The 12,129-nt window shown below is 50.6% G+C and overlaps 1 protein-coding gene across 2 annotated transcripts in view; it reads right to left on the reverse strand.

Annotated features, from left to right (window-relative positions):
* Positions 1 to 6,274: 6,274 nt before the first annotated feature.
* tinagl1 (tubulointerstitial nephritis antigen like 1) overlaps positions 6,275 to 12,129 on the reverse strand; it is a 37,995-nt gene continuing 32,140 nt past the window's right edge. The window contains exons 10-12 of one of the 2 annotated variants that reach the window (XM_033045496.1): positions 11,408 to 11,531; positions 8,151 to 8,196; positions 6,275 to 6,909 (exon numbers count right to left, since the gene is read on the reverse strand). In XM_033045496.1, coding sequence (XP_032901387.1) covers positions 6,769 to 6,909; positions 8,151 to 8,196; positions 11,408 to 11,531 — 311 coding nt within the window. In that variant the 3' untranslated portion in view covers positions 6,275 to 6,768. The remainder of the gene's footprint in view (positions 6,910 to 8,150; positions 8,197 to 11,407; positions 11,532 to 12,129) is intronic. The other variant, XM_033045495.1, reaches the window with a different exon arrangement.

Below are 12,129 nucleotides of genomic sequence, written 5' to 3' on the forward strand. Positions count from 1 at the left end.
CCCTGTCTCTCTCCTTCTCCCCTCCCTCTCTTTCCCCGGCCGCCCAATGGGGAGTCTGGCGTGCACGGTGTAGCGTGGATTGGCGGCGCTGGCGCTGCCGTGTGATTTGAAGGGCAGGAGTGAGGGAGGGAGCGAGGTTGCCGCGGCAGCCGGAAGCGCAGCGCTCGCAGACGGCTCACAAAAGCGCTGGCACCTGCTGCCCGGGACCGACGCGCTTCCCCAATCCGTGCAGATCTCTGTCATGCGGCGCAAACTTGAGACAAACTGTGCAGGGACTGATGACAGCCTGTCAGCGTGAGAATTCTGTCTTCAGCGTGAGGGCGTGAGAATTGGCTGAAATGCGTGAGTGTCACGCTCAAAGCGTGAGAGTTGGCAGCCCTGTACTTGTGCCCCATATGCATCTGGCAGTTGCCACCTCCATCAAGGCCTTTGGCGACACCACAGCCATTTAATGTCATGTGGGAGAATCTCAAATGAGGGGATGTCATTACAAGGTTAAGGGGTATTCATTTAAAACTAAAATGTATCAGAACTTCTCACAGTGTATTGAATCTCTGGAATTCTCTTCGCTGGAAGGTTGACATTGAATGGCTGTGGTGTTGTTGAGTTCTCCACCATCAACGTCTTGGGAGTAGCCACTGATGCGGAGCTTCACTGAAACGGGTACATAACTTCCACGGCAACAGAGCAGCTCCAAGGCTGGGTATCTCGCGGTGACTGCCTCGCCTACTGACCTGGTGTGAACCCTCCGGCCCCAGGCCCACTGTGCAATGGGCACTCTCCACTTGCCTGGATGAGTACGGTCAGAACAAAGGCTTTCAGTACAGCCGAGCACTGCCATCTGCTGGCCACCCTCAAAACTGCCCACTGGTTTGACCAGCTAATATATCACCCGTCCCTAAGGCTTGAGCTGCCTCCCCCACAGCACTGGGGCAACCTTCACATCAATGGCTGCAGCGCTTCACAAGGTGGCAGCTCTACAGCTTGAGGGGCCAGTGATGGGAAACAAGTGCCACACTGTCACTGATACACAGCTCTGGAAACTCAAATTGAAAATACTCAGGTAGGTTCAGCTCAGCGCACTCTCCCAGCACCCTGTTTACGACCACCACATCACCCTGTCCTCCTTGCAACTAGTCACCACCTCCCCCACACTACCATGTCACCCCCAGACCCACTCACCCCCACACATAACACCCTTAGGGGCAGAAGTTCCCAGTACACGAGGGACAGGTTGCACCTGAACTAGAGGGGCCAATATCCTGGGATGGAGATTTGCTGGCACTACTCGGGAGGTTTAAAATAGACTGGCAGGTGGAGGGTCCCAGAGCAGAAAGGAGGCATAGAACATAGAACAGTACAGCACAAGAACGGACCACAAGTTGTCAAGACCATTGCTTATCTACCTGTACATATTCCATATCCCCCCCTTGCATATCCATGTGCTTTTATCCAAATGTATTTTAAATATCACCAACATATCAGTTTCAACCACCATCCCCGGCAGCGCATTCCAGGCTCTCATCACCCTCTGTGACCAGCACGTCACCTTTAAACTTTGCCCCTCTCAGATGAGAAGTTGGGGGGCAAACGCTGTGGTCAAAGAGAGCAAGATCTACAGACGGGACAGGCAGGTGCGCAGCAAAGAGAGGAGAGACCGCTGGTTTCAACTGCATTTTTTCCAATGTTTGTGGCTTAACATGCAAGTGGATGATCTCAGGATGGTGGATTGGCTCAGGCGACTGCGATATTGTAGCCATAACAGAAACATGGCTGAGAGAAGGGCGGGACTGGTAGGTGAATGTTCCAGGGTTTAGATGTTACTGGGCAGCACGGTGGCACAATGGTACAATGTGGGGCACTGGCCAGGGGCTCTGATGGAGGGGGCAGTGAGGGAGCTGTGGGAATGTTCAGTCAGTGCGGGAGTGGGCAGACTGGAGCTGTAGTCATGTTCAGTCAGCGCAGGACGTGAAGGAGGAGACAGTGAGGGGCCTGGAGACATGTGTAGGGAGGAAGTGCAGATGCTGGTTTAAATCAAAGATAGACACAAGATGCTGAGTAACTCTGCGGGACAGGCAGCATCTCTGGAGAGAAGAAATGGGCGACATTTCGGGTCGAGACCCTTCTTCAGACCGCTCTGTGGACATGGGCAGTCAGTGTGGGTGTGAGGGAGAGGCAGACTGGAGCTGCAGACATGGGCAATCAGTGCAGGACACATTGGCCAAGGCCCAGCCCTGGCATATAGTGTGGCCACTTTATGTTTCATGTTGTTCCAGTAACGCCTTTCAGACTCAGTGACTGGAAAAGTGAACATGGCATTCACTGCAAAAATAATAAACGGAACCATCTAATAACAAGGCAGCAGCACGCTGTGTCTCTTCAGAGAGATGCCAGGACTGGTTAGCAGTGAATCGGGACGGATCTTTATCCGACGGATTATAATGGAGATTTGCTCTGACCGTGGCTGACTCCTTTTCTGCCAGTTCATGGAACGTGGCCAGGGGTGGCACGGCAGTCACTGGGATTCCAGGAGGGATCTAAGTTACCCACCGCTGCTGCCGACTATATACGAGGGCTCTCCCAGGATACGGAAGGCCAGAATTCCCAGTCTGGGAACAATGAAGGACAACCAGTGATCCCAGGTCCCTGCCAGCTGCAGCTGTCTGTGGTTTTATTTTAGAGATGCAGCACGGATACAGGCCACTTCGGGTCAGAGTTCTCACTGACCAGCGAGCTTCCCGTACACTAACACTATCCTACACTCTGGGGGCAATTTACAATTTTGCCAAACAAATTAACCTACAAACCTGCATGTCTTTGAAATGTGGGAGGATACCAGAGAAAACCCGTGTGGTCATGGGAAGAACGTGCAAACTCCATGCAGACAGCACCCATAGTTAGCATCGAACCCGGGTCTCTGGAGCTTTAAGGCAGAAACTCTACCCCTGCGCCACTGTGCTGCAAGTTTGTGGGTCTCCACAGAAGCACTAAGCCAGTGGCCAATGGCTCCTGCCAGTGTTACAGGTGTGGCCACACTGCCTACCGCCCAGAGCAGGGCTGAAGAACAAGCCACTGCTTAGTCTGGATGGTGGTGAATGGTGTCACTGCTGCATTCGTCAAGGCCAGAGGACAACATTCCCTCCTGGTCCTAACCACTGATTCATGCTGGACAACAGCCCTGGCACTTACTTATTGCACTGGAACCGAGGGGCTACTTCTGTCCTCAGTTGGTGGTGATACCAGGGTGCTGGTGTCATATCAACTAAAGACAAAAAAAGGAGTCACATCAGAGTCAGAAGCACAGAAACAGCCCTTTAGCTCAACTCATCCATGCTGACCCCATTGCCTACTGGAGGATCTTTGTCAGCGCCCTTTATGGGCAACCATTTGCATACCTTGGGTATGCAAGCTAAGAATCTCATTGTGACTTGTCACATGTGACACTAATGTATTCAATTCAATAAAGTATTCAATTCAAGGTATTTCCACTGCCTCAATTGGCCCATATCCCTCTAAATCTTTCCCACGCATGTTCAAAATTATTTTAAATGTCATTGTATGTGCCTCAACTATTTCCTCTGGCAGCGGGTTCCATATACCCACTCTGACCCAGTACGAAGAAGTTGTCCTACAGGTTTCTATTAAATCATTCCCCTCTCACCTTAAAACGATGTCCTCTGGTTTTATCCTCCCCTACCCTGAGGAAAAGACTGTGACCATCCACATTATCTATACCCCTCATGATTTTATATACCACTGTAAGGCCACCCTTCAACCTCCAGGGGAAAAGGTTCCAGCCTACCCAGTCTCAAAATCCAGGAGGCTGGGCTTTTTCGGAAGTTGGATTATTTTCTGCAAGACTGCTGAATGGATGTCAGCAAACACAGCCCTGACCTGGAGATCAAATGTCAAACAAGGATATGTGATACACCACAAAACCCCTCTTATTAATACGACACTCACAGGAAAAGAATCTGAAAATCCATCGGGAGCCCTGGCCCAGTCATCCTGAAGGCAAGCGAGAGCACCCGACTACAATACCTCACAGAGTTAGTACCTCAGCAAGCCTGCTCCGTCTTCTCACTCTTTTTTTTCCCTCACTCTCTCCGACTACCTTTCTCTCCTTCTCATTCACTCTTTCTCTGCCTCTCTAGCTTTTGCTCACTGATTCTCACATTCTGACTCTAGCTCTTTTTCACATGCTCTCTGACTCTCACCGTTTCTCTTTACCTTTTTCACTCTGACGAATAGTGTCTTCCTTTCCCTCTCTGTCCATGTCTTACTCCCCGCCTCCACTGCAAGGCCAGACCCGACCTCGGCCCAAGTGGGGCTTGAACACACGCCCACCCTGACCCCAAGCCCAGCTGACACTTACCGCGGGGCCCTGTCAGGCCGGGGCCAGCGATCTGGTGATAGTGCAGCTGTACAAGGGCCACATTTCTATTTTTACCAAATTGAAGGATCCTCTGTTGTTCCACAGAGCATCAGGAATAGATCAACAGCATGGTTAGGGAAGTGGGGCTGGGGAAAGACTTGGGGAGGTAGGGGGAGTGGGAGGGGGTCAGAGTTTGCCTTTGGCTGCCCAGGGCAGGGTCAACACAGGTGATGGGACTGTCCACATACACCAGGTCAGAGAGTGGGGTGTGGTGACCTCAGGGGTGGGTGGGTGGATGGTTGAGATGACAGAGAAGGGGAATGGCAAGGCTGTGGAGAGCTATGTAAGCCCAGAATGAACTTTAACCTGGTGTTGTCACAGCAAAAGACGGCAAATAGATCAGGGCTTTGTAAATTAATTGGCCACTTGATTTGACGGCCCCTTTACACTAGACTTACAGTGAACCATTAACGTTTCTCAGATTCTAATCGTATCCCCTTCAACCTCAGTTCATGCCTGGCATTCATCACATTACCTCCGCCAATACTTTCCCCCCCAAAGTGCACTGGTTAACTAAACCAGAGGCCGCAGAAACAAATCAACAACATGTGACATTTTAACTACATTTTATTTATTTTGGCATTTATAATAGATGTTTGCTTTCAGCAAGAACAAAAAGTTTATGGAAGGCGGCAAAATGACATAAATCTGATTGTCCAGAAACCAAGCAACAGTGAACAAGATCATCTGGGCATAGTTTGGGGGGAATGGTTAGCACCAAATGCGACTCCCTCTATAATCCAGAATTTTAATTATGTTCTGTCCCAAATCATGTCGGCTTGTTGTAGCGCCCTACAGGAAGGGGCAGTGGGAAACCCCGTGCCTTTGACAGTCCCCAAGTCCCCCGTCAGTATTTATCAAATTTCCCTTTGAATGTCTTTTGTTGAATTTCGTCCCACCACGTCTCCAGGCAAGCTGCTGGCATCGCTCCAGGCTGATGTTTTCTTGAATCCAGGACCCCACTCACTCTGAGATCCTTCACTAACACCTCCCCATCCCACCTCTGCTCCAACCACGACTTGAGTTAACGCCAGTCTCTCCAAGTTCTTGGCTACTTTCTTGCAAATGTCCTGTTGCCTGAAGCTGATGCTGCCGGGTTTAACTGAATGGATTGAACAGAAAGCTACAGCAGGGAAACATGCCCATCAACCCACGTTGACCACCGATCATCCATTCACACTAGTTCTATGTTATCCAACGTTCTTCTCATCCACTCCCTACACACTAGTGGCAATTTACAGACGCCAATTAACCTACAAACAGCGCACGTTTTTTGGGGGATGTTGAGGGAAACCAGAGCACCCGGAGGAAACCCATCCACCTGGTCACAGGAAGAACGTGCAAACTCCACACAGACATCACCCGAGGTGAGGATTGAACCCAGGTCTGTGGCGCGGTGAGGCAGTGGCTCTACCAGTTGTGCCACTTTGCCACTCAGGAGCAGGAACTGCTCATTGCATCCTTCAGCTCACTTTGCCTGCAACTTGATCGCTCCTGATCGGCACCTCAAATCTGTGCTCCTCGATATCCCATCTTCCTGGCAATTTCCCCCCTACCCACTTATAAATCACAGCTTTTCCAGAGTTTAAAAATAAAATTAATTCATCACGCATGCTAACGTTTAAGATGCGGTTGATTTTAGGTTTCATAAAGTTTATAAAAATGGCAAAAGCACGATACTTATTCGCGTGTGAAAATCAGGGCAAACTGTGGAATGGCATCAGAAACCCCAGCAGCAGAGGCGAGGCCCATGTGGGCAGGTGCAGTGACTCAGACACACGCACACCTCATCCTCTCCCCCCCACCCCCTCCCCCCTCCCCCCCTCCCCCCCTCCCCCCCCCCCTCTCCTCTGTGCTTCCTGTCACAACTTGCCCAGTGCAATGTCACATTCCCAAACCAGACCATCTGGGTCAATTCGCACACTGTTCACAACCCCAACCAAAGCACACTAGGAGGCAAGAGGGTCTTGACACATTCCCGTGGATGCTGGAGCACCGGAACGCCTTCCACAGTGCACCAGTGACCTTTTCCATAGCAATGTTGCACCAGATCAGAGCCGCACCCAGAGGTTCATGGTTTGTTGCTCGTTATCGCTCTGTGGGTTTTCTGGAGCACCGTGTGTCATGTAAGGAGTGATGTTTTCTTGGTTGTTCTGTCACAAACTGTCTGACAGAACTTGCTCATGATGAGCCACATAACACTGTTTAATACTGTTGGATAGTGAGAGCTTTGCAGATGGGGGGGGGGGGGGGGAGAGAAAGGGGGTTAACTTGACGGAGGAGTCTTTTCCAGATTGGAGATGTTTGGGCCACGGCCAGGGATGTGGAGCACCTCACTTCCGATGCATGTCCTCCATGGTCACCCGACCCCAACTTCCCAGGATGAAGGTCTCAATGTCGCACTCATTCTCGCCCCGAGCTATCTTGAAGTATCCGTTCTCCCCCCAGTTCCGTCCCCACGAGTTGGCTGCAACCTGGCAGAGGGGGGAAGAGAGAGAAGACAACGTGAGGGGCGGAGGAAGGAATGTCGATCAGGGATTAACCTGGGATAACATTGCACCTATGCCCAGGATCTTGGGAAACCCCCATCTGACCTGGCAGCATTCTCGTTGGTAGCAGAACCTTTACCCCAGCACAACACTCTTCTAGGTTAACCCACGTCACGACTGCACAGAGCTGTCGACACCTCGAGCAGGAATTTCCATGGTATTGGGGCTGACATTAATGTGCTCAACATTAGATGGCTGGTGACTGATGAGAGCGAGTTGCTGGTAGTGGAGATGTGAACTGCTTTATGTGGGGCCTGTGTGGACTGGAGCTTGACTTTAGTCCACAGGAAGGAAGCAACATCCATGAAATATAGGAGCAGAATTAGGCCACTATGCTCTGCCATTCAATCTTGTCTGATTTAGTTTCCCTCTCAACCCCATGCTCCTGCCTTCTCCCCATATCCCTGGACACCCTTACTAAACAAGAGCCTATCAATCTCCACTTTAAAAATGGCCTCCACCAATCTGTGGTAATGACCTGGTCAGTCTTTTTAAAGCAAAAATACGACGGTAATGCCAGCATTTATCAGCTATCCTGAACTGCCCTTGAAATTGCTCGAATGATGTACAACGCAAGTTAGGCCACACCGTGGGTTTTGTGTACAGTTCTGGTCTTCATGACACAGGCTTGCAATGGAGATGGTGCGGAGGAGATGTTGCCAGGATTGGAATGGTTTGACCATGAGCAAAGATTGGTGAGGCTGGATCTGTTTCCCTGGACCAGGGGTCACTTACTTGAGGTGGATGAAAGTATGAGGGGCTTAAATAAATAGAAATGAACTATTTTCCAGAAGAGGTCCAGGGGAAGTAATTTGTGGAAGAATGAAGGAGATAATGATTTTCCTCCCCAGAGGAAGGTAGATCTGGAAGTCCATGCCTGAGTGAGGAATAACCAACCCCATATCGCATTTAAACAATGCTCACACAGTGTGTGCTTGAAAAACCGTGACCCAAGGATACAAACCCTGCCAGGGCTGTGATTAGGTTAAACAGCCCTTTGACCAGTATTGATGGGATGGGCTGAATGGCCACTTTCAGTGTTGGATATGGTATGATTCCTACCATGCGAGTATCTCGCATGTGCACGGTGCATTCCTCTGCCTCGAACCCTGACACGTCATTTGTATCCCCCATGTATTAGCCGTGTGCTGGTGATTTCAACATACCCAGTATTGACGAATCGCTCCGTTGTATCCTTGCTCCTCACCCCATCTACAAAACATCAAACACAAAGCAACTCCTGATTAGAAGAACGTCTAAACGCTTCTAGTTATTAGCCCGAATTCGAGTTATTACAGATGCAGCACAGAAAGCATCACAGCTTGGTTTGGGAACAGCTCTGCCCAAGACCGCAAGAAATTGCAGAGAGTTGTGGATGTAGCCCAGCCCATCACACAAACTAGACTCCCCACTATTGACCATCTGCACTTCATGCTCTCTCAGGAAAGCAGCAAGCATCATCAAAGACTTGTCTCACCCCAGTCATTGCTCCTTCTCCCATCTTTCACCAGACAGTATATACAGAAGCTTGAAAGCACGCACGGCCAGACTGAGGAATAGCTTGTTTGTCATAAGAAACGTAAAAAATAGGTGCAGGAGTAGGCCATTCGGCCCTTCGAGCCTGCACCGCCATTCAATATGATCATGGCTAATCATCCAACTCAGTATCCCATCCCAAAGACACATGGGTTGGCTGGTTAATTGCCCGTTGTAAATGGCTTGCAGTGCGTAGGGAGGAGGTGGGGGGGGGGGGGGGAATCTGGTGGGAGTTGTTGGGAACATGGAGAGAATAAGATGGGATTGGTTTAGGATGGACGGACAATACGGAATCAGTGGGCTGAAGGGTACGTACACAGGTGCCATCACTCCATGCTGCTAGGTAGTGGCAGGTCTGGGACCACGCCTCCACTGTCACTGGACATTTATGATCTTCATTGGCCAGGGAAGGGCAGCAATCTATGATCAATGTCAACTCTGGTTCTTTCCCCTCAGGTGCAGCCTGACCAGCTGAGTATATGCGCCACTTTCTGATCTCCAGCATCAACAGTTTTCTTTCTCTTCATTCTACGATCACTGATGCCTCAGAAAATCTTGTCAAGTAATGACACGAGGAACTCTGCAGGGTGGTGGAGGGGGGACATGGGGGTGGCGCATGAAGCCTTTGTAATTTGTTGCATAGATGAGGATGGGGGCAGTAGTGGACCCTGCAGAGGGAGGTGATGTGTGAAGAAGCACCTGAGAACAAGGGGGGGGGGGGGGAGATTGTAGCTTGGAAAGGAGCCATGGAGGTTGGCTGGGTCCAACCCAGAGTTACAGTGACAGCATGTCCATGCTTTGGTGGACAGGGTGGTGAAGGCGGCATTTGGCACGCTTGCCTTCATTGGGAAGGCTGTTGAGTACAAAGGCTGGGATATCAAGATGCAGCTGAGCAAGTCGTTGGCGAGGCCATACTTGGCGCACTGTATGCAACTCTGGTCACCCAGATATAGGTGTAGTCAATAACTTTGTTGGGTGGTGGACTTGCAGCTCAACACCGACAAGACTAAGGAGTTAGTGGTGGACTTTAGGAGGAGAGGAACACCCCTGTCACCATCAATGGTGTGGATGTGCAGTTTACCAAGGAGTACCATGGTGTGCACCTGGACAGTAAACTGGACTGGTCCAGGAATGCTGAGGCCCTGTACAAGGAGGGACAGAGCCGGCTGTACTTTTTGAGAAGGCTCCGCTCCTTCAATGTCTGTAGCAAGATGCTGCAGATGTTCTACCAACCGGTGGTAGCCAGTTCCATCTTCTTCGACGTTGTGTAATTTTTAATTACAATTAAAAAAAAATTAAAATAAGACATCAACAGGAAGAACGTGCAAACTCCACACAGACAGCACCCAAGGTTAAGTTTGAATCTGAAGCTGCAAGGTGCTGGCTCTACCGGCTGCACCACAAGGACATGTTGGGAAGTTTGGGAATTGTGTGGAAGGAATCTTGCACAGAGATCCTTTCCACTCTGGGGCCCCGAGTGACTGAAGAACACTCGGCTCCAGGCCTCCAACCTGCGACCGACCTCGAGGCTCCGGAGGTAGAGCCAGCCAGGATTCACCAACGCGAGGCTGGCTGTCTTCGAGCTGTGGTGGCGTTCGGGCGATCCAGTGACTCGGCGCTCCGGTGAGGGCGGCCCGGCGCGAGGCTGGGACGGTGCTAGAAGAGACGCTCCGGTGGTAGCGGCACGACTCGAGTCTGGGACGGCGCTTCCATGAGGGCGGCCCGGCTCGGGGCTGGGACGGCCCTCCGGTGGCTGAGGCGGCCCGGCGCGGGGCTGAGACGGTGCTCAGGTAGCTGAGGCGGCGGCGACCTGAATCCGGGGCTCGGCCGCGGGCCAGTGGACGACATCGTCGGGAGCTCGCAGGTCACAGGCTGGTGCCTGTTTTCCGGAGCTCCCGCAGCAACAGCTGCGTCTGCTGGACTGGAGGGCGGCAGCTTCGACCACCCCGGGCCACGGAGCTTGAACCGGCCCGTTCGCGGAGCTCTGTGAGCCGCGGGACTGACTTACCATCGCCCGGTGGGGTAACAACATATCGCCTCAGCGCAGAGGGAGAAGAGGAGGGAAGAGACAGTAACCCTAAGATTTTTGCCTCCATCACAGTGAGGAGGTGCCTGGTGAACTTACTGTGGTGGATGTTAATTTGTGTTTATTGTGTGTTTTGTTGTTTATTATTACATGTATGGCTGCAGGCAACGACATTTCGTTCAGACCAAAAGGTCTGAATGACAAATAAAGGATCTAAGTCTAAGTCTAAGCTGTTCTTGAAAAGAGACACGTTGCTAAGACATCAATTAGCGGTGGATTTGTTTGCCCAGGAACCAGCGACCACCAGCTCCAGATTGTTTGCACATCACGAGAGGGCACTTCCTCCGTTCACCCAAATCTGCGTCACTTTTCAGGGAGAAAGAACAGGCGGAAAAAGGCTATAACCAGCCAAACGTCACTGTGCAGACTCCATCCACAATCCCAAACAATGCTGGGTCTATCCCCATGGCAGCCACATCCTGTCATTTCTGGACGCTGATTTTATCAGCGCGAGAGGACAGCCCAATGTGATGGGGTTGGAGACAATCCTCTACGTGGAGAATACTCAAACATTTATCACATTCCACATTGGGATGGAAAAGCAATTCTATTCTTGTCACTTCCTCTTTGAAAGTCAGGGCTCCTGAACAAGACACCCTCCCAAGAACAGACGTGTAGGAAAACAATGCAACCCACACTGAAACATGTACTGCCGCAGTGTCTGAGGTTAGAGGCCAAGGAGAGGGAGAGAAGAAACCTCCCTCCAGATGTAGATTCACATCAGCCTCCACAAACACTCCTTTGTTGATCATATTTCATTCTCATTCCTCTTTGGGTTGACTTGAATCAATCGTTACTTACCCTGTAATCTTCACGGAGTGCGTCCCGTGCCGACGGAAATTCTCTGGTCTGTCGCCCATCACGGGTGTGTGCCTGTACACTCCGCTTCTGTACACAAAGAAATCTTCATGTACCTCCATCAGGGCTGTGAAATCACGGAGATGCGTCAGCATTTTTTCCCCAGTTTACAATAATCCCACTTTAGCCAGACCATTGTTCTGTCAAAGCCCCACCCGAATCTCAGTACAAACTCACTGTATTCCCACCGTGACACAACCTGAATTTCATTAATACGGCATGACACTGTAACCCAGATAAAGCCAAGTTAGAATATCTACGCCGCCCCAGTCCCTGTACATTTGGCAAACTTTCCAGAGAATTCCACAATATTCCAGGATTTCCATTTACAATCAGATGCTGGGATTGATGCAGCAATCTGTCCTTGCATGTTGATCCCCAACTTCTGATAAATTCCTGGGATCAATTGGACATCTAACAAGAATATTATTGGGCACCCGGCCATTCAAACTGTCCAACATAACATGAACACCCAAGGAAATCCTTGTGGGAACAAAGAACTGTGGATGCTGATTAACACACAAAAGGGCACAAAGTGCTGGAGTAGCTCAGCGGATTAGGCAGCGTCCCTGGAGAACATGGATAGGTGACGTTTCGGGTTGAGATCCTTCAACTTTGATGAGTCATTCTTATCTTTTGTGTGCAGTCAAGAAAATCTTTTTAAT

This window comes from Amblyraja radiata, chromosome 27, assembly GCF_010909765.2.
Source record: "Amblyraja radiata isolate CabotCenter1 chromosome 27, sAmbRad1.1.pri, whole genome shotgun sequence".
Lineage (NCBI taxonomy): Eukaryota > Metazoa > Chordata > Chondrichthyes > Rajiformes > Rajidae > Amblyraja > Amblyraja radiata.